Raw genomic sequence first — 22383 nt, 5'->3', positions numbered from 1 at the left:
CACAATTGGACAACATGTTAAGAGAACTGGTGAAGAATGTTACCCCTCTACATACACAATTCTTACCAGAATCTTTGTCTACTGATCTCCATGGATGGTTGTAGGCATTGTTGTATGTCCTGCAAAAACACATGCACGTTTTTAGTACACAGTTAGCAATTTTATTACACAATATGCCTTTTGTGATCCTCTCAGCTCCGGCTCATTTTCAAGTCCTCTGGTGGTTACAGTCCTAACCCTGGAACAGGTAGCACCATAGATAGAAACTGGTGGTTATGGTCCTAACCCTGGAACAGGTAGCACCATAGATAGAAACTGGTGGTTACAGTCCTAACCCTGGAACAGGTAGCACCATAGATAGAAACTGGTGGTTACGGTCCTAACCCTGGAACAGGTAGCACCATAGATAGAAACTGGTGGTTACAGTCCTAACCCTGGAACAGGTAGCACCATAGATAGAAACTGGTGGTTACGGTCCTAACCCTGGAACAGGTAGCACCATAGATAGAAGCTGGTGGTTACGGTCCTAACCCTGGAACAGGTAGCACCATAGATAGAAACTGGTGGTTACGGTCCTAACCCTGGAACAGGTAGCACCATAGATAGAAACTGGTGGTTACGTTCCTAACCCTGGAACAGGTAGCACCATAGATAGAAGCTGGTGGTTACGGTCCTAACCCTGGAACAGGTAGCACCATAGATAGAAGCTGGTGGTTACGGTCCTAACCCTGGAACAGGTAGCACCATAGATAGAAGCTGGTGGTTACGGTCCTAACCCTGGAACGGGTAGCACCATAGATAGAATCTGGTTGTTACAGTCCTAACCCTGGAACAGGTAGCACCATAGATAGAAGCTGGTGGTTACGGTCCTAACCCTGGAACAGGTAGCACCATAGATAGAAGCTGGTGGTTACAGTCCTGACTTTGGACGAGGTAGCACCATAGATAGAAGCTGTTGGTTACAGTCCTAACCCTGGAACAGGTAGCACCATAGATAGAAGCTGGTGGTTACAGTCCTAACCCTGGAACAGGTAGCACCATAGATAGAAGCTGTTGGTTACGGTCCTAACCCTGGAACAGGTAGCACCATAGATAGAAGCTGGTGGTTACGGTCCTGACCCTGGAACAGGTAGCACCATAGAAAGAAGATGGTGGTTACAGTCCTAACCCTGGAACAGGTAGCACCATAGATAGAAGCAGGTGGTTACAGTCCTAACCCTGGAACAGGTAGCACCATAGATAGAAGCTGGTGGTTACGGTCCTAACCCTGGAACAGGTAGCACCATAGATAGAAGCTGGTGGTTACAGTCCTAATCCTGGAACGGGTAGCACCATAGATAGAAGCTGGTGGTTACAGTCCTAACCCTGGAACAGGTAGCACTATGGATAGAAGCTGGTAGTTACAGTCCTAACCCTGGAACGGGTAGCACCATAGATAGAAGCAGAAACATCATTTTTTGGAACACCATTATTTTGATTTACTGTCAGGGCCCAGGTCTGGCAGAATCTGTGCAGAATATTCAATTCAAGTGGCTTTATTGGCATGGGAAACATCTGTTGACGTTAAATAGATAATAAAACAAAGTGAAATAACAATACAAATTAACAGTAAACATTACACTCACAAACGTTCCAAAATGATAAAGCAATGTAACATGTCATATTATGTTGATATACAGTACTGTAATGATGTGCAAATAATTAACGTTAAAAAGGGGGGGGGGGAATCTACATAAATATGGGTTGTATTTTCAATGGTTTTTGTTCTTCGCTGGTTGCCCTTTTCTTGTGGCAACAGGTCACAAATCTTGCTGCTGTGATGGCACACTGGTATTTCACTCAATAGATATGGGAGTTTATCATAATTGGGTTTGTTTTCAAATTCTTTGTGGGTCTGTGTAATCTGAGGGAAATACGTGTCTCTAATATGGTCATACATTTGGCAGGAGGTTAGGAAGTGCAACTCAGTTTCCACCTCATCTCTTGAAAGCCATGTCTGCCTACGGCGGCCTTTCTCAATAGCAAGGCTATGCTCACTGAGTCTGTACATAGTCAAAGCTTTCCTTAAATTTGGGTCAGTCACAGTGGTCAGGTATTCTGCCACTGTGTACTCTCTGCTTAGGGCCAAATACTATTCTATTTTTTTTATTTTTTTTTTATCTTTCCAATGTGTCATGATTTGGTTTGGTCTAATTGTTTTGCCCCCAGGGCTCTTTGGGGTCTGTTTGTGTTTGTGAACAGAGCCCCATCACCAGCTTGCTCAGGGGACTCTTCTCCAGGTTAATCTCTCTGTACGTAATGGCTTTTTAGGTGGTTGCAAAATGAACATCTCTTTTCTGGATTTTGATCATTAGCGGGTATCGGCCTAATTCTTCTCTGCACTATTTGGTGTTTTATGTTGTGCACAGAGGATATTTTTGAATTCTGTATGTAGTGTTTTGGTGTTTGTCCCATTTTGTGAATTCTCGGTTGGTGAGCGGACCCCAGACCTCAACCATAAAGGGCATTGTGTTCAGATCCTAATGGGTATCTCTCTTTCTTTCTCTCGCTCTCTCTCAATTCAATTTCAATTCAATTTAAGAGGCTTTATTGACCTGGGAAACATATGTTTTCATCTCTCTCTCTTTCTCTCTCCTTGTTTGTTCCCGTGTCTGTCTGTCTCACTGTCTCCCTCTCTCTCTCTCTCACTGTCCGTCTCACTGTCTCTCTCTCTCTCTCTCTCACTGTCCGTCTCACTGTCTCTCTCTCTCTCTTTCTCACTGTCCGTCTCACTGTCTCTCCCTCTCTCTCTGTGAGGGAGAGAGAGGGTCCTTCTGTGGCTCAGTTGGTAGAGCATGGCGCTTGTAACGCCAGGGTAGTGGGTTCGATTCCCGGGACCACCCATACGTAGAATGTATGCACACATGACTGTAAGTCGCTTTGGATAAAAGCGTCAGCTAAATGGCATATATTATTATTATATTACTCTCTCTCTCACTGTCCGTCTCACTGTCTCTCTCTCTCTCTCTCTCTCTCACTGTCCGTCTCACTGTCTCTCTCTCTCTCTCTCTCACTGTCCGTCTCACTGTCTCCCTCTCTCTCTCTCTCACTGTCTGTCTCACTGTCTCCCTCTCTCTCTCTCTCACTGTCCGTCTCACTGTCTCTCTCTCTCTCTTTCTCTCAATCAGTTTTTCTGCGTGACTCACCCCTCTTTAGTGTTATTGTGTTCTATACTGATTGTTGGTAGGGTAGCTGTGTGTTTTCTGCTTGAGATGTTTGGATTGGCAGGGATGTGCGTGTGTGGAATGTTTGGGTTGGCATTGGTATGTGTGTGCAGACTAATCAGTTAGTTGGCTGATGGACTGGCACTTCCTTCAATTGTTACTTAGATGGAGATGGGTGGGGGACTAGTGGGGGGCACTGTGCCCGTAGAAGACACAACACACACTTGGCTTCAGTGGGCTTCCTCTGCTATATAACAGACCTCCCAGTGAGTGTATGTGTGAGAGAGAGAGTGAGGCATGACCACATTAGAACACTGTGGATTACATCAATAGTTCTCACTGTCTGGACATTACCTGTTGCTGTGAGAGGAGCTCAGGAAAGACTGTGAGCAGACACTGGACTTTAATTAGACATGGAGGTACAAGTCTGTCTGTCTGTCTGTCTGTCTGTCTGTCTGTCTGTCTGTCTGTCTGTCTGTCTGTCTGTCTGTCTGTCTGTCTGTCTGTCTGTCTGTCTGTCTGTCTGTCTGTGCCTGCCTTCCTGCCTGCCTGCCTGCCTGCCTGCCCTGGGAGGGTGACAGCAGGTAGCTCAGAGATTAAAGAGGAGGGTCTCCTACCGGAGAGTCACCGGTTCAGAATCCATCTCCTGTTGTTCTGCCCTTTTAAAACAGACACTGACCGATGATGATGTGTCTGTCTGTCTGTCTGTCTGTCTGTCTGTCTGTCTGTCTGTCTGTCTGTCTGTCTGTCTGTGTTTCAGGTGGTCTGTAGATGGAGGGGGTGGATAGAGCTGTGGGTTCTGCTACATCTGACTGGTGAGTTGAGAAGACAGCATAACAGCAATAGTGTGTGTGTGTGTTTGTATTTCTGTGTGTGTGTGTGAGTGTTTATGTATGTGTTTGTGTGTGTGTATGTTTGTGTGTGTGCGTTTGTGTTTATTTTTCGTTTATGTGTGTGTGTGTGTGTGTGTGTATGTTTGTTTATGTGTGTTTGTTTGTGTATGTGTGTGTGTGTGTAGGGTGTGTGGCAGGGCTGTCTGGTCGGTGCAGTCTGTTTGGCCGTCATCATGTCCACACATTTGATGGAGTTGTCTATGAGTTCCCTGGAGACTGTAGCTACCTGCTGGCTGGAGACTGTCAGCACAGAGCCTTCACACTGCTGGGTAGGACACACACACACACACACACACACACACACACACACACACACACACACACACACACACACACACACACACACACACACACACACACACACACACACACACACACACACACACACACACACACGTCCACAGAAGAACCAGCTCCTCTACATAAAGAATGGAGGACCCAGCACAGACCCTTGGGAACTCCTATTCTTCATCTGAGTTGTTGGCTGTATCATGCATAACTCTTTCGCTCTGGGTGTGTTTGTTCTGTGATGTTGGTGTGTGTGTTCTGTGTGTGTGTGTGTGTGTGTGTGTGTGTGTGTGTGTGTGTGTGTGTGTGTGTGTGTGTGTGTGTGTGTGTGTGTGTGTGTGTGTGTGTGTGTGTGTGTGTGTGTGTGTCTCTAGGTGATTTTGTCCGGGGGCAGAGGAGTGGGGTGACTCTGTTTCTTGGCGAGGTTTTTGAGCTGCACCTCTCTGTGGACGGTCGCCTGTCTCAGAGAGAGAAGAGGTAGGCTTTGTGTGTGTGTCATCAACCGGAGCTAAGGTTTGTTTCCCGCACTAGACTGTAAGGTCTAAGGCAAGTGTGTGTGTGTTTTACATTTGTGTGTTGGGTTGTGTAGGTTGTCCCTGCCCTATGCGTCTCATGGTGTGTTTGCTGGGTCTGAGCTGGGCTTTTATAAGCTATGGAGTGAAGAGTTTGGCTTCACCGTAACCATCGACAACCAAGCTAACATTGCCCTGATGATGACCAAACACCATGGTAACCGCACCTGTGGGCTGTGCGGCAACTTTAACACTGTACCTGACGATGACTACACTGCACAGGAGGGTGAGTGTGTGTGTGTGTGTGTGTGTGTGTGTGTGTGTGTGTGTGTGTGTGTGTGTGTGTGTGTGTGTGTGTGTGTGTGTGTGTGTGTGTGTGTGTGTGTGTGTGTGTGTGTGTGTGTGTGTGTGTGTGTGTGTGTGCAGGGTCTGTGTAGGTGTGTATAGGAGGGTGTGTGTGTGTATATGTGTGTGTGCAGGGTCTGTGTCGGTGTGTATAGGAGGGTGTGTGTGTGCAGGGTCTGTGTAGGTGTGTATAGGAGGGTGTGTGTGTGTGTACAGGGTCTGTGTAGGTGTGTATAGGAGGGTGTGTGTGTGTGTGTGCAGGGTCTGTGTAGGTGTGTATAGGAGGGTGTGTGTTTGTGCGTGTGCAGGATCTGTGCAGGTGTGTTTAAGAGGGTGTGTGTGTGTGTGTGTGTGTGCAGGGTCTGTGTAGGTGTGTATAGGAGGGTGTGTAGGTGTGTATAGGAGGGTGTGTGTGTGCAGGGTCTGTGTAGGTGTGTAGAGGAGGGTGTGTGCGTGTGCAGGGTCTGTGTAGGTATGTATAGGAGGGTGTGTGTGTATGTGTGTGCAAGGTCTGTGTAGGTGTGTATAGGAGGGTGTGTGTGTGTGCAGGGTCTGTGTAGGTGTGTATAGGAGGGTGTGTGTGTGTGCAGGGTCTGTGTAGGTGTGTATAGGAGGGTGTGTTTGTGTGCAGGGTCTGTGTAGGTGTGTATAGGAGGGTGTGTGTGTGTGTGCAGGGTCTGTGTAGGTGTGTATAGGAGGGTGTGTGTGTGTGCGTGTGGAGGGTCTGTGTAGGTGTGTATAGGAGGGTGTGTGTGTGTGTTTGAGGTTTGGATTCCTGGAAGGACAGAGGGTCTGAGTCACCAAAAGAACAGAGGGTCTGAGTCACCAAAAGAACAGAGGGTCTGAGTCACCAAAAGAACAGGAAATAATATGAGGGCGGAGGTCTGAGAGGTGATGAGAGGGGATAAAGAACGTGTTTGTGGGTCTGTCTGTGTTTGTGAAGGCACCAACTACATTCCAAATGAACTGTAGCCTGCTGTATTGAGGAGAGAGACACCAACAGGGAGCTCTTTGTAATAACATGTTTGTTGATATCCAGGTTTCCTGACAGACGACAGTTATGACTTTGCCAACTCCTGGGCCCTGAAAGGGGCGGGTCAACCTTGCCGGCGCGTCACTCCTCCCAGTCAATCCTGTAACATCACCGCAGATACACCTTCAGTAAGACCAATAGTACTCTTATCCCAAATCTGCCCCCTAGACCAGGATTCACCAATCTTACCATAACCCTAACACTTACCCTAACCCTTACCCTAACCCTTACCCTAACCCTTACCCATACCCTTACCCTTACCCTTACCCTTACCCTAACCCTTACCCTAACCCAGTGTTCCTGCACTGTGCTAACGGTGTGTAGAGGTCGAATTAACATAGAGAAGAGAAAACATCTTGCTGTGTTTTGTAAATGGATGTAAAACGCATCTTATTGTCCTTTCTGTTTGGCCTAATTTGAAGTGTCTGCTTCAGGTCCACTTCTCCACTCGGATGAGAGATCTCTGCTCCCATCTTTAGACCAATCAAATGTACTTCTTCATGCCACTCACCAACAGGCATTCTATCAACAGACAGCCTCTGATTGACATGTACTTTAGTCCGGTAGTAAGATTAATTGCAAGAAAAACCTTAGGAAATGTAGAGCCAGCTGTTTGAGCCAGCTGTGTGAGCCAGCTGTGTGAGCCAGCTGTGTGTGCCCACTGTGTGTGTGTTCTAGATGCTATCCAGGTGCAGTGTGCTGCGTACATCTCCTGTCTTCCTGCGTTGTGCCAGTCTGGTCTCTCCAGAAGCCTTCCTGTCTCTCTGTGAGGAAGAGGCATGTCACTGTGGCCAGGGGGAGGGGCTAGGTGTGGGGCCAGACTGCCACTGCCAAGTCCTATTGGAGTTCGCCAGGACCTGCCATGCCCATGGCCAGGTGCTGCACGGCTGGTTGGAGGAGAGCCAATGCAGTGAGTCTCTGAGAGAAAGGAGGGGAGGGGTTGGGAGTGTCTGTGTTTGCAGTGCAGAGGACTTACGTTTTGTAAACCTACTGTTGTAAGTCTGAACACTAATAGGAAGCTAACTGAAGCTGGCTTCAGCCCTTTAGGAGGATTCTGTATCTGGAAAAACAACATTACAGTTGTTTTTCTGCCCTTCTTGAGCCACTGTAGCAACAACATAGGCAGTAACACTTCCTCAAAATATAATCAAGTCCAGGAGTATTTGGACAGGCACACAATTTGCATCATTCTGTCTCTGTACATCCCCACAATGGATTTCATCGTTCTGTCTCTGTACACCACCATACTAGATTTGAAAGGAAACAATCAAGATGTGTTTTAAATGTAGACTTTCATCTTTAATTTAAGGGTTTTGTCAAAACTATTCCTTTTTTTTATTTTTATACATAGCCCCCCAATTTTAGGGGCTCAAAAGTAATTGGACAAACTAACATAATAATAAAATTATTTGTGAGTTTTAATGATTTTCCGTCAATGACTGCCTGAAGTGGTGGCAGTGTAGCCTAGTGGTTAGAGGCAGTGTAGCCTAGTGGTTAGAGGCAGGTAGCCTAGTGGTTAGAGGCAGGTAGCCTAGTGGTTAGAGTGTTGTACTATTAACTGAAAGGTTGCTAGGTTGAATCACGAGCTGACAAGGTAAATATCTGTCGTTCTGCCCCTGAACAGGCAGTTATCCCACTGTTCCTAAGCCATCATTGAAAATAAGAATTTGTTCTTAACTGACTTGCCTAGTTGAATAAAGGTAAAAAAACATACAAAAATAAAGAAATCTTTATTTTTTAAGTCTGCAACCCATAAACATCACCAGCTGCTGGGTTTCTTCCCTCGTGATGCTCTGCCAGGCCTTTACCGCAGCTGTCTTCAGTTCCTGTTGTTTTAGGGGCGTTTTTTGCCTTCAGTTTTGCCTTCAGCAAGTGAAATGCATGCTCAATTGGATTCAGGTCAGGTGGTTGACTTGGCCATCGCATAACATTCTACTTCGTTGCCTTCAAAAAGTAGTGGGTTGCTTTCACAGTATGCTTCGAGTCATTGTCCATCTGCACTGTGAAGCGCCGTCCAATGAGTTTTGAAGCATTTGGCTGAATCTGAGCAGATAATAATATAGGGTTAGGGTTAGATAATAATATAGCCCTAAACACTTCAAATCCTTCCTGATGCTTTTGTCAGCCGTCATATCATCAATAAGTACAAGGGAACCAGTTCCATTTTGACATTGTTGCAGAGAAGTTCTTAGCCGTGCAATTATCAATCTAGCTAAGATGTTTGGTGCACTACTTCTCAAGGTAAATAATGTGGAACTGGAGAAAATAACAAAAGTGTGTGTGTGTGTGTGTGTGTGTGTGTGTGTGTGTGTGTGTGTGTGTGTGTGTGTGTGTGTGTGTGTGTGTGTGTGTGTGTGTGTGTGTGTGTGTGTGTGTGTGTGTGTGTGTGTGTGTGTGTGTGTGTGTGTGTAGCCCCCAGGTGTCCAATAGGGATGCATTACAGTGAGTGTTCTAGGTCTTGCTCCACCACCTGTCAGAGTCTCAACATCCAGGAGGTCTGTAAGGACGAATGTGTGGATGGCTGCAGCTGCCCAGGTAAGTACAGGACACGACACGGTATGCAATGTCTGTGTGTACTCTCTCTAACTGTCTGTGTGTGTGTGTGTGTGTGTGTGTGTGTGTGTGTGTGTGTGTGTGTGTGTGTGTGTGTGTGTGTGTGTGTGTGTGTGTGTGTGTGTGTGTGTGTGTGTGTGTGTGTGTGTGTGTGGTTTAGGTGTAAACCCTCTCTCTCTCTGTGTGTCAGTGGGTAAGGTGTTAACCCTCTCTCTCTCTGTGTCTGTGGGTGAGGTGTTAACTCTCTCTCTCTCTCTCTGTCAGTGGGTGAGGTGTTAACTCTCTCTCTCTCTGTGTGTCAGTGGGTGGGGTGTTAACTCTCTCTCTCTCTGTCAGTGAGTGAGGTGTTAACTCTCTCTCTCTCTGTCAGTGGGTGGGGTGTTAACTCTCTCTCTCTCTCTCTCTGTGTCAGTGGGTGGGGTGTTAACTCTCTAACTATCTGTGTGTGTGTGTGGGGGGTTTAGGTGTTAACCCTCTCTCTCTCTGTGTCAGTGGGTGGGGTGTTAACTCTCTCTCTCTCTGTCAGTGGGTGAGGTGTTAACTCTCTCTCTCTGTGTGTCAGTGGGTGGGGTGTTAACTCTCTCTCTCTGTCAGTGGGTGAGGTGTTAACTCTCTCTCTCTCTTTCAGTGGGTAAGGTGCTAGATGGTGGTCTCTGTGTGGAGGTGTCTCACTGTTCCTGTATTCACATGGGTCAACGCTTCCCTCCTGGCTCCAGCATCTCACAAGACTGCAACACCTGGTACACAAACACACACACAGTTGTGATGCTGTCAGGACAGTGGGGTATTTCTCTAAGTGATGGTATCGTTAATGCTGTTTCTCTCCTCTCGTCTGTCTCCAGCATCTGTCGACACGGCTCCTGGGAGTGTACCAACCAAGGCTGTCCTGGTGAGATGCACACACACACACACACACACACACACACACACACACACACACACACACACACACACGCACGCACGCACGCACGCACGCACGCACGCACGCACGCACGCACGCACGCACACACACACACACACACACACACACACACACACACACACACACACACACACACACACACACACACACACACTCACTCACACATACTCACACATACTCACACATACTCACACATACTCACACATACTCACACATACTCACACACCCTCACTCACACAAACACACATGCAGACATACACACAAACACACCCTCACTCACACAAACAGATCCTCACTCCCACAAACACACCCCCACTCACAGACACTCCCTCAGTGCTGTGTTATGTGTCCTTTTGCAGGGGAGTGCTTAGTGACAGGCCAGTCTCACTTCAAGACGTTTGACAACAAGTTCTTTACCTTCTCTGGCCACTGTCAGTACCTGCTGGCTAGAGACTGCACTGACAACCACTTCTCTGTCATCATAGAAACTGTTCAGGTAACACATCCCATATAAACATCCTGCATACGTCCTGCTGCAAGTCACCTACTGTTTTTAAGTGGGCTTCAAGCTTATATTATTACATTTATGAAAATGGGATCGTTTAAAATACTGTACCCGTCAAACGTTTGTACACACCGACTCATTCCAGGAATTTCCGTTCGAGACATCAAAACTAACTAACTACAAATAACACATATGGAATCATGTAGTAACCAAAAAAACTGTTAACTTCTCTAGGATAGGGGGCAGCATTTGGAATTTTGGATGAAAAGCATGCCCAAATTCAACTGCCTGCTACTCATCCCCAGAAGATAAGATATGCATATTATTAGTAGATTTGGATAGCAAACACTCTGAAGTTTCTCAAACTGTTTGAATCATGTCTGTGAGTATAACAGAACTTATGTAGCAGGCGACACCCCGAGGACAAACCATTCAGATCTTTTTTTGTTTGAGGTCACCCTCTTTTCAATGAGGTTTCATTGGGAATCCAGATTTCTAAGGGACTTGCTTGCAGTTCCCACCGCTTCCACTGGATGTCACTAGACTTTAGAAATTGGTTGAGGTTATTCCTTTGTGTAATGAAGAATCTTGAACGAGAGTCAATTTATGTGTACTTTTTGATAAAGGCGCAAGACCAGAAAGCATGCCTCAGTTTGTTTTTCTTCCTGTGTTGAACATAGATCATCCCGTCTTCAATTTTAGCGATTATTTACTTTAAAAAATACCTAAAGTTGTATTACAAAAGTAGTTTGAAATGTTTTGGCAAGGTTTACAGGTAACTTTTGGGATATTTTGTAGTCACGTTGCGCAAGTTGGAACCGGTATTTTTCTGGATCAAACGCACCAAATAAATGGACATTTTGGATAGATATAGACGGAATTCATCGAACAAAAGGACCATTTGTGATATATTGGAGTGCCAACAGAAGAAGCTTGTCAAAGGTAAGGCATGATTTATATTTTTATTTCTGCGTTTTCTGTCGCAGCTGCAGGGTTGAAATATGTTTTCTCTCTTTTATTTATGGAGGTGCTATCCTCAGATAATAGCATCGTTTGCTTTCGCTGAAAAGCCTTTTTGAAATCTGACAAGTTGCCTGGATTCACAACAGGTGCAGCTTTAATTTGATATCTTACATGTGTGATTTCATGATAGTTTGACTTTTATAGGAATTGATTTGAATTTGGCGCTCTGTATTTTCTCTGGCTTTTAGCCAAGTGGGACGCTACCGTCCGACATATTCCAGAGAGGTTAAACAAATCAACATTTATTTTAGATTTCAGATCCTTCAAAGTAGCCACCCCTTGCCTTGATGATAACTTTGCACACTCTTTGCATTCTCTCAACCAGCTTCACCTGGAATTCATTTGCAACAGTCCTGAAAGCGTTCCCACATATGCTGAGCACTTGTTGGCTGCTTTTCCTTCACTCTGCGGTCCAACTCATCCCAAACCATCTCAACTGTGTTGAGGTCAGGTGATTGTGGAGGCCAGGTCATCTGATGCAGCAATCCGTCACTCTCCTCCTTATTCAAATAGCCCTTACACAGCCTGAAGGTGTATTGGGTCATTGTCCTGTAGAAAAACAAATGATAGTCCCACTAAGTGCAAACAAGATGGGATGGCGTATCGCTGCAGAATGCTGTGGTAGCCATGCTGTTTAACTGTGCCTTGAATTCTAAATAAATCCCTGACAGTGTCACCAGCAAAGTACCCCCACACCACCACACCTCCTCTTCCATGCTCCATGAGATACTTCCGGCACCGACAGAGATGGCCGCCTCGCTTCGCGTTCCTAGGAAACTCTGCAGTTTTTTGTTTTTTCACGTGTTATTTCTTACATTGGTACCCCAGGTCATCTTAGGTTTCATTACATACAGTCGAGAAGAATTACTGAATATAAGAGCAGGGTCAACTCACCATCAGTACGACCAAGAATATGACTTTCCCAGAGCGGATCCTGTATTCTGCCTTTCACCCAGGACAACGGAATGGATCCCAGCCTGCGACCCAAAACAACGACGTTGTAAAAGAGGCAAACGAAGCGGTCTTCTGGTCAGGCTCCGGAGACGGGCACATCGCGCGCCACTCCCTAGCAGTCTACTCGCCAATGTCCAGTCTCTTGACAACAAGGTTGATGAAATCCGAGCAAGGGTAGCATTGCAGAGGGACATCAGGGACTGTAACGTTCTTTGCTTCACGGAAACATGGCTCACTGGAGAGACGCTATCGGAGTCGGTGCAGCCAGCTGGTTTCTCCACGCATCGCGCCGACAGAAACAAACATCTTTCTGGTAAGAAGAGGGGCGGGGGCGTATGCTTTATTGTTAACGAGACGTGGTGTGGTCACAACAACATACAGGAACTCAAGTCCTTCTGTTCACCTGATTTAGAATTCCTCACAATCAAATGTCGACCGCATTATCTACCAAGGGAATTCTCTTCGATTATAATCACAGCCGTATATATTCCCCCCCAAGCAGACACATCGATGGCTCTAAACAAACTTTATTTGACTCTTTGCAAACTGGAATCCACATATCCTGAGGCTGCATTCATTGTAGCTGGGGATTTTAACAAGGCTAATCTGAAAACAAGACTCCCTAAATTGTATCAGCATATCGATTGCACAACCAGGGCTGGTAAAACCTTGGATCATTGCTATTCTAACTTCCGCGATGCATATCACCGGGGGCAAACTACCTGCCCTCCAGGACACCTACACCACCCGATGTCACAGGAAGGCCATAAAGATCATCAAGGACAACAACCACCCGAGCCACTGCCTGTTCACCCCGCTATCATCCAGAAGGCGAGGTCAGTACAGGTGCATCAAAGCTGGGACCGAGAGACAGAAAAACAGCTTCTATCTCAAGGCCATCAGACTGTTAAACAGCCACCACTAACATTGAGTGGCTGCTGCCAACACACTGACTCAACTCCAACCACTTTAATAATGGGAATTCAAATCAAATCAAATCAAATCAAATTTATTTATATAGCCCTTCGTACATCAGCTGATATCTCAAAGTGCTGTACAGAAACCCAGCCTAAAACCCCAAACAGCAAACAATGCAGGTGTAAAAGCACAGTGGCTAGGAAAAACTCCCTAGAAAGGCCAAAACCTAGGAAGAAACCTAGAGAGGAACCGGGCTATGTGGGGTGGCCAGTCCTCTTCTGGCTGTGCCGGGTAGAGATTATAACAGAACATGACCAAGATGTTCAAATGTTCATAAATGACCAGCATGGTCGAATAATAATAAGGCAGAACAGTTGAAACTGGAGCAGCAGCACAGTCAGGTGGACTGGGGACAGCAAGGAGCCTTCATGTCAGGTAGTCCTGGGGCACGGTCCTAGGGCTCAGGTCAGTTGAAACTGGAGCAGGAGCATGGCCAGGTGGACTGGGGACAGCAAGGAGTCCTCATGTCAGGTAGTCCTGGGACATGGTCCTAGGGCTCAGGTCCTCCGAGAGAGAGAAAGAAAGAGAGAAGGAGAGAATTAGAGAACGCACACTTAGATTCACACAGGACACCGAATAGGACAGGAGAAGTACTCCAGATATAACAAACTGACCCTAGCCCCCGACACATAAACTACTGCAGCATAAATACTGGAGGCTGAGACAGGAGGGGTCAGGAGACACTGTGGCCCCATCCGAGGACACCCCGGACAGGGCCAAACAGGAAGGATATAACCCCACCCACTTTGCCAAAGCACATCCCCCACACCACTAGAGGGATATCTTCAACCACCAACTTACCATCCTGAGACAAGGCCGAGTATAGCCCACAAAGATCTCCGCCACGGTACAACCCAAGGGGGGCAACCCAGACAGGCCGACCACAACAGTGAATCAACCCACCCAGGTGACGCACCCCCAGGGACGGCACGAGAGAGCCCCAGCAAGCCAGTGACTCAGCCCCGTAACAGGGTTAGAGGCAGAGAATCCCAGTGGAAAGAGGGGAACCGGCCAGGCAGAGACAGCAAGGGCGGTTCGTTGCTCCAGAGCCTTTCCGTTCACCTTCCCACTCCTGGGCCAGACTACACTCAATCATATGACCCACTGAAGAGATGAGTCTTCAGTAAAGACTTAAAGGTTGAGACCGAGTTTGCGTCTCTGACATGGGTAGGCAGACCGTTCCATAAAAATGGAGCTCTATAGGAGAAAGCCCTGCCTCCAGCTGTTTGCTTAGAAATTCTAGGGACAATTAGGAGGCCTGCGTCTTGTGACCGTAGCGTACGTGTAGGTATGTACGGCAGGACCAAATCAGAGAGGTAGGTAGGAGCAAGCCCATGTAATGCTTTGTAGGTTAGCAGTAAAACCTTGAAATCAGCCCTTGCTTTGACAGGAAGCCAGTGTAGAGAGGCTAGCACTGGAGTAATATGATCAAATTTTTTGGTTCTAGTCAGGATTCTAGCAGCCGTATTTAGCACTAACTGAAGTTTATTTAGTGCTTTATCCGGGTAGCCGGAAAATAGAGCATTGCAGTAGTCTAACCTAGAAGTGACAAAAGCATGGATTAATTTTTCTGCATCATTTTTGGACAGAAAGTTTCTGATTTTTGCAATGTTACGTAGATGGAAAAAAGCTGTCCTCGAAATGGTCTTGATATGTTCTTCAAAAGAGAGATCAGGGTCCAGAGTAACGCCGAGGTCCTTCACAGTTTTATTTGAGACGACTGTACAACCATTAAGATTAATTGTCAGATTCAACAGAAGATCTCTTTGTTTCTTGGGACCTAGAACAAGTATCTCTGTTTTGTCCGAGTTTAATAGTAGAAAGTTTGCAGCCATCCACTTCCTTATGTCTGAAACACATGCTTCTAGCGAGGGCAATTTTGGGGCTTCACCATGTTTCATTGAAATGTACAGCTGTGTGTCATCCGCATAGCAGTGAAAGTTTACATTATGTTTTCGAATAACATCCCCAAGAGGTAAAATATATAGTGAAAACAATAGTGGTCCTAAAACAGAACCTTGAGGAACACCGAAATGTACAGTTGATTTGTCAGAGGACAAACCATTCACAGAGACAAACTGATATCTTTCCGACAGATAAGATCTAAACCAGGCCAGAACATGTCCGTGTAGACCAATTTGGGTTTCCAATCTCTCCAAAAAGAATGTGGTGATCGATGGTATCAAAAGCAGCACTAAGGTCTAGGAGCACGAGGACAGATGCAGAGCCTCGGTCCGATGCCATTAAAATGTCATTTACCACCTTCACAAGTGCCGTCTCAGTGCTATGATGGGGTCTAAAACCAGACTGAAGCATTTCGTATACATTGTTTGTCTTCAGGAAGGCAGTTAGTTGCTGCGCAACAGCCTTCTCTAAAATCTTTGAGAGGAATGGAAGATTCGATATAGGCCGATAGTTTTTTATATTTTCTGGGTCAAGGTTTGGCTTTTTCAAGAGAGGCTTTATTACTGCCACTTTTAGTGAGTTTGGTACACATCCAGTGGATAGAGGCCGTTTATTATGTTCAACATAGGAGGGCCAAGCACAGGAAGCAGCTCTTTCAGTAGTTTAGTTGGGATAGGGTCCAGTATACAGCTTGAAGGTTTAGAGGCCATGATTATTTTCATCATTGTGTCAAGAGATATAGTACTAAAACACTTGAGCGTCTCTCTTGATCCTAGGTCCTGGCAGAGTTGTGCAGACTCAGGACAACTGAGGTTTGGAGGAATACGCAGGTTTAAAGAGGAGTCCGTAATTTGCTTTCTAATAATCATAATCTTTTCCTCAAAGAAGTTCATGAATTTATCACTGCTAAAGTGAAAGTCATCCTCTCTTGGGGAATGCTGCTTTTTAGTTAGCTTTGCCACAGTATCAAAAAGGAATTTCGGATTGTTCTTATTTTCCTCAATTAAGTTAGAAAAATAGGACGATCGAGCAGCAGTAAGGGCTCTTCGGTACTGCACGGTACCGTCCTTCCAAGCTAGTCGGAAGACTTCCAGTTTGGTGTGGCGCCATTTCCGTTCCAATTTTCTGGAAGCTTGCTTCAGAGCTCGGGTATTTTCTGTGTACCAGGGAGCTAGTTTCTTATGAGACATTTTTTTAGTTTTTAGGGGTGCAACTGCATCCAGGGTATTGCGCAAGGTTAAATTGAGATCCTCAGTTAGGTGGTTAACAGATTTTTGTCCTCTGGCGTCCTTGGGTAGGCAGAGGGAGTCTGGAAGGGCATCAAGGAATCTTTGTGTTGTCTGTGAATTTATAGCACGACTTTTGATGTTCCTTGGTTGGGGTCTGAGCAGATTATTTGTTGCAATTGCAAATGTAATAAAATGGTGGTCCGATAGTTCAGGATTATGAGGAAAAACATTAAGATCCACAACATTTATTCCATGGGACAAAACTAGGTCCAGCGTATGACTGTGACAGTGAGTGGGTCCAGAGACATGTTGGACAAAACCCACTGAGTCGATGATGGCTCCAAAAGCCTTTTGGAGTGGGTCTGTGGACTTTTCCATGTGAATATTAAAGTCACCAAAGATTAGAATATTATCTGCAATGACTACAAGGTCTGATAGGAATTCAGGGAACTCAGTGAGAAACGCTGTATATGGCCCAGGAGGCCTGTAAACAGTAGCTATAAAAAGTGATTGAGTAGGCTGCATAGATTTCATGACTAGAAGCTCAAAAGACGAAAACGTCATTTTTTTTTTTTTTTTGTAAATTGAAATTTGCTATCGTAAATGTTAGCAACACCTCCGCCTTTGCGGGATGCACGGGGATATGGTCACTAGTGTAGCCAGGAGGTGAGGCCTCATTTAACACAGTAAATTCATCAGGCTTAAGCCATGTTTCAGTCAGGCCAATCACATCAAGATTATGATCAGTGATTAGTTCATTGACTATAATTGCCTTTGAAGTAAGGGATCTAACATTAAGTAGCCCTATTTTGAGATGTGAGGTATCATGATCTCTTTCAGTAATGACAGGAATGGAGGTGGTCTTTATCCTAGTGAGATTGCTAAGGCGAACACCGCCATGTTTAGTTTTGCCCAACCTAGGTCGAGGCACAGACACGGTCTCAATGGTGATAGCTGAGCTGACTACACTGACTATGCTAGTGGCAGACTCCACTATGCTGGCAGGCTGGCTAATAGCCTGCTGCCTGGCCTGCACCCTATTTCATTGTGGAGCTAGAGGAGTTAGAGCCCTGTCTATGTTGGCAGATAAGATGAGAGCACCCCTCCAGCTAGGATGGAGTCCGTCACTCCTCAGCAGGTCAGGCTTGGTCCTGTTTGTGGGTGAGTCCCAGAAAGAGGGCCAATTATCTACAAATTCTATCTTTTGGGAGGGGCAGAAAACAGTTTTCAACCAGCGATTGAGTTGTGAGACTCTGCTGTAGAGCTCATCACTCCCCCTAACTGGGAGGGGGCCAGAGACAATTACTCGATGCCGACACATCTTTCTAGCTGATATGCACGCAGAAGCTATGTTGCGCTTGGTGATCTCTGACTGTTTCATCCTAACATCGTTGGTGCCGACGTGGATAACAATATCTCTATACTCTCTACACTCGCCAGTTTTAGCTTTAGCCAGCACCATCTTCAGATTAGCCTTAACGTCGGTAGCCCTGCCCCGGGTAAACAGTGTATGATCGCTGGATGATTCGCTTTAAGTCTAATACTGCGGGTAATGGAGTCGCCAATGACTAGAGTTTTCAATTTGTCAGAGCTAATGGTGGGAAGCTTCGGCGTCTCAGACCCCGTAACGGGAGGAGTAGAGACCAGAGAAGACTCGGCCTCTGACACCGACCCGCTGCTTAATGGGGAAAACCGGTTGAAAGTTTCTGTCTGCTGAATGAGCGACACCGGTTGAGCTTTCCTACAGCATTTCCTTCCAGAAACCGTGAGAAAGTTGTCCGGCTGCAGGGACTGTGCCAGGGGATTTATACTACTATCTGTACTTACTGGTGGCACAGACGCTGTTTCATCCTTTCCTACACTGAAATTACCCTTGCCTAACGATTGCGTCTGAAGCTGGGCTTGTAGCACAGCTATCCTCGCCGTAAGGCGAGCACAGCGGCTGCAATTAGAAGGCATCATGTTAATGTTACTACTTAGCTTCGGCTGTTGGAGGTCCTGACGAATCGTGTCCAGATAAAGCGTCCGGAGTGAAAAAGTTGAGGAAAAAATAAATAAATATATGAACGGTAATTAAAAAGTGAAACCCGTAAAGTTGTCAGGTAGCAAAATAGGTTGGCAACAAAACGCACAGCAATTCGAAAACAAGCCTGCAAGTTGTGACCGGAAATGACGTATCCACAATGTTCTCACAATTGTTGTGAGCAGCAGCCGAATTGATGGGAATTAATGTAAAATATATCAATAGCCACTTTTAAACAATGCTACTTAATATAATGTTTACATACCCTACATTATTTATCTCATATGTATACGTATATACTGTACTCTATATCATCTACTGCATCTTTATGTAATACATGTATCACTAGCCACTTTAAACTATGCCACTTTGTTTACATACTCATCTCATATGTACATACTCGATACCATCTACTGCATCTTGCCTATGCCGCTCTGTACCATCACTCATTCATATATCTTTATGTACATATTCTTTATCCCTTTACACTTATGTGTATAAGGTAGTAGTTTTGGATTTGTTAGCTAGATTACTCGTTGGTTATTACTGCATTGTCGGAACTAGAAGCACAAGCGTTTCGCTACACTCGCATTAACATCTGCTAACCATGTGTATGTGACAAATACATTTTGATTTGATTTGATTTTACGGTGGGAAGCACACATGCAGAGATCATCTGGACAGATTTACACCTGTCTAATGTCCATTGCTTATGCTTGTTGGCCCAAGCAAGTCTCTTCATCTTATTGGTGTCCTTCAGTAGTGGTTTTTTTTTTTTTTTTTCGACCATGACGCCTTATTCTTCTGAACAGTTGATGTTGAGATGTGTCTGTTACTTTTATTTGGGCTGCAATTTCCGAGGCTGGTAACTCTAATGAACTGATCCTCTGCAGCAGAGGTATCTCTGGGACTTCCTTTCCTGTGTCGGTCCTCATGAGAGCCAGTTTCATCATAGAGCTTGATGGTTTTGCAACTATATTTGAATAAACTTTAAAAGTTCTTGACATTCTCTGGATTGACTGACCTTCATGTCATAAAGCAATGATGGTCTGTCATTTCTCTTTGCTTATTTGAGATGTTCTTGCCATAATATGAACTTGGTCTTTTACTAAATAGGGTATACCACCCCTACCTGTACCCCTACCTCACAACACAACTGAATGGCTTAAACATCTTAGAAAGGAAATCAATTCCACTGATTAACTTTTAAGAAGGCACACCTATTAATTGATATGCATTCCAGGTGACTAACTCATGAAACTGGTTGAGAGAATATCAAGAGTGTGAAAAGATGTCATCAAGGCAAAGGGTGGTTACTTTAATGAAACTCCAATATTGATTTGTTTAACACTTTTTTGGTTACTACATGATTCCATATATGCTATTTCATAGTTTTGATGTCTTCACTATTATTATACAGTGTAGAAAATAGTAATGAAAAAAAATAAAAAAATAAATAATGAAAAACCCTGCAATCACTTGGTGTGTCCAAACTTTTGACTGGTAACGTATGTCCTCCATTATGGATCATATTCTCTATTATAACTCAACTATGTCCTCCATTACATTTCGTGTTGTATCAGTCCGTCATTGTGTCGCTCTTTTTTTCAGTGTGCTGTATCATTCTGCTGGCCATAGTTGGTCTGTGTTTTTCCATGTCCCAGTCCAACATTGAGTTTCAGTGTGTTTCTGTCCTCCATTGTGGCTCTGTATATTTCAGTGTGCAGATGAGCAGGATGCGGTCTGCACGCGCTCAGTAACCCTCAGTCTGCCACCACTGGAGGGGATGACAGTGAAGCTGAAGCATGGAGGAGTGGTCTCTGTCAACAACATGGACATACAGACACCTCTCAATCATGGTACACACACACACACACACACACACACACACACACACACACACACACACACACACACACACACACACACACACACACACACACACACACACACACACACACACACACACACACACACACACACAGAAGCACCGCTCCTAGTGGCCAGGGACTTCAATGCAGGCAAACTTAAATCCTTTTTACCTCATTTCTACCAGCATGTCACATGTGCAATAAGGGGGAAACTCTAGATCACCTTTACTCCACACACAGAGATGCATACAAAGCTCTCCCCCACCCTCCATTTGGCAAATCTGACCATAGTTATATACTCCCTGATTCCTGCAAAAACTAAAGCAGGAAGTACCAGTGACTCGCTCAATATGGAAGTGGTCAGATGACGCGGATGCTACACTACAGGACTGTTTTTCTAGCACAGACTGGAAAATGTTCCGGAATTCATCAAATGGAATTGAGGAGTACACCACCTCAGTCACCGGCTTCATCAATAAGTGCATCGATGACGTCGTCCCCACACACAGTGACCGTACGTACATACCCCAACCAGAAGCCATAGATTACAGGAAACAGCCACACTGAACTAAAGGCTAGAGCTGCCGCTTTCAAGGAGCAGGACTCTAATCCGGATGCTTATAATAAATCCCGCTATGGCCTCCAATGAACCATCAAACAGGCAAAGCGTCAATACAGGACTAAGATCGAATCCTACTACACCAGCTCTGATGCTCGTCAGATGTGGCAGGACTTGCAAACTATTACAGACGACAAAAGGAAACCCAGCCGCGAGCTTTCCAGTGACACGAACCTACCAGACGAGCTAAATACCATTTATACTCTCTCGAAGCAAGCAACACTGAAGCATGTATGAGAGCCCTATCTACACCACCGGACGACTGTGTGATCACACTCTCAGTAGAAGATATGATCAAGACATTTAAACAGGTCAACATTCACAAAGCCAGGGGGGCAGATGGATTGCCAGAACGTGTACTCAAAGCATGCACAAACCAACTGGCAAGTTACTGAACTGACATTTTCAACCTCTCCCTGACCTAGTCTGTAATACACAAATGTTTCAAGTAGACCAGCATAGTCCCTGTGCCCAAGGAAGCGAAGGTAACCTGCCTAAATGTTGACTGCCCCATAGCACTCGCGTCGGTAGCCATGAAGTGCTTTGAAAGGCTGGTCATGGTTCAAATCAACACCATCACCCCGGAAACCGTAGACCCACTCCAATTCGCATACCACCCCAACAGATCCACAATCTCAATCCCACTCCACACTGCTCTTTCCCACCTGGACAAAAGGAACACCTATGTGAGAATGCTATTCATTGACTACAGCTCAGCGTTCGACACCATAGTGCCTATATATTTCATCAATAAGACTAAACACCTGCAACTGGATCCTGGGCTTCCTGACGGGCCGCCCCCAGGTGGTAATGGTAGGCAACAACACATCAGCCACGCCGATCCTCAACACTGGGGCCCCTCAGGGCTGCGTGCTTAGTTCCCTCCTGTACTCTCTGTTCACCCATGAAAGCATGGCCAAGCACGACTCAAACACTATCAAACACTAAAGGAGCTGATTGTGGTCTACAGGAATAGGAATAGGCGGGCTGAACAGGCCCCCATTTACCCTAACCCTACAGCCCCCACATCAACTGAGCTGTAGTGGAGCAGGTCGAGAGTTTCAAGTCCGAACACCAAGGCGGTCGTGAAGAGGGCACGACAACACCTTTTACCCCTCAGGAGACTCAGGATCCTCAAAACGTTCTGCAGCTGCACAATCGAGAGCATCCTGACCAGTTGCATCACCACCTGGAATGACAACTGCTTGGCATCTGACTGTAAGGCTCTACAGAGGGTAGTGCGTACGGCCCAGTACATCACTGGGTCCAAGCTTCTTGACATCCAGGACCTATATACTAAGCGGTGTCAGAGGAAGGCCAAAATAATTGCCAAAGCCTCCAGCCACCCAAGTCATCGAATGTTCTCTCTGCTACTGCAGGGCAAGCGGTAACGGAGCGCCAAGTCTATCCTGAAGCCTGCTGCTACTCGCTGTTTATTATCTATGCATTGTCACTTTACCCCTACCGACATGTACAAATGACCTCAAATAACCTGTACCACAACACATTGACACGGAACCGTTACCC

At 45.7% G+C, this 22383-nt stretch overlaps 1 protein-coding gene across 1 annotated transcript in view; it reads left to right on the top strand.

Annotated features, from left to right (window-relative positions):
* The first annotated feature begins 3459 nt into the window (after nt 1–3459).
* vwf (von Willebrand factor) overlaps nt 3460–22383 on the top strand; it is a 198109-nt gene continuing 179185 nt past the window's right edge. The window contains 12 exon segments of the mRNA XM_052466814.1: nt 3460–3622; nt 3964–4018; nt 4222–4365; nt 4759–4861; nt 4974–5182; nt 6281–6402; nt 6953–7184; nt 8687–8809; nt 9456–9567; nt 9670–9716; nt 10109–10245; nt 20087–20225. Coding sequence (XP_052322774.1) covers nt 3617–3622; nt 3964–4018; nt 4222–4365; nt 4759–4861; nt 4974–5182; nt 6281–6402; nt 6953–7184; nt 8687–8809; nt 9456–9567; nt 9670–9716; nt 10109–10245; nt 20087–20225 — 1429 coding nt within the window. The 5' untranslated portion in view covers nt 3460–3616.

Source organism: Oncorhynchus keta, chromosome 17 (genome assembly GCF_023373465.1).
Source record: "Oncorhynchus keta strain PuntledgeMale-10-30-2019 chromosome 17, Oket_V2, whole genome shotgun sequence".
NCBI classification, from domain to species: Eukaryota; Metazoa; Chordata; class Actinopteri; order Salmoniformes; family Salmonidae; genus Oncorhynchus; species Oncorhynchus keta.
Note: the sequence above shows the minus strand (reverse complement) of the source record. Positions and strands in the feature narration are given on the sequence as shown.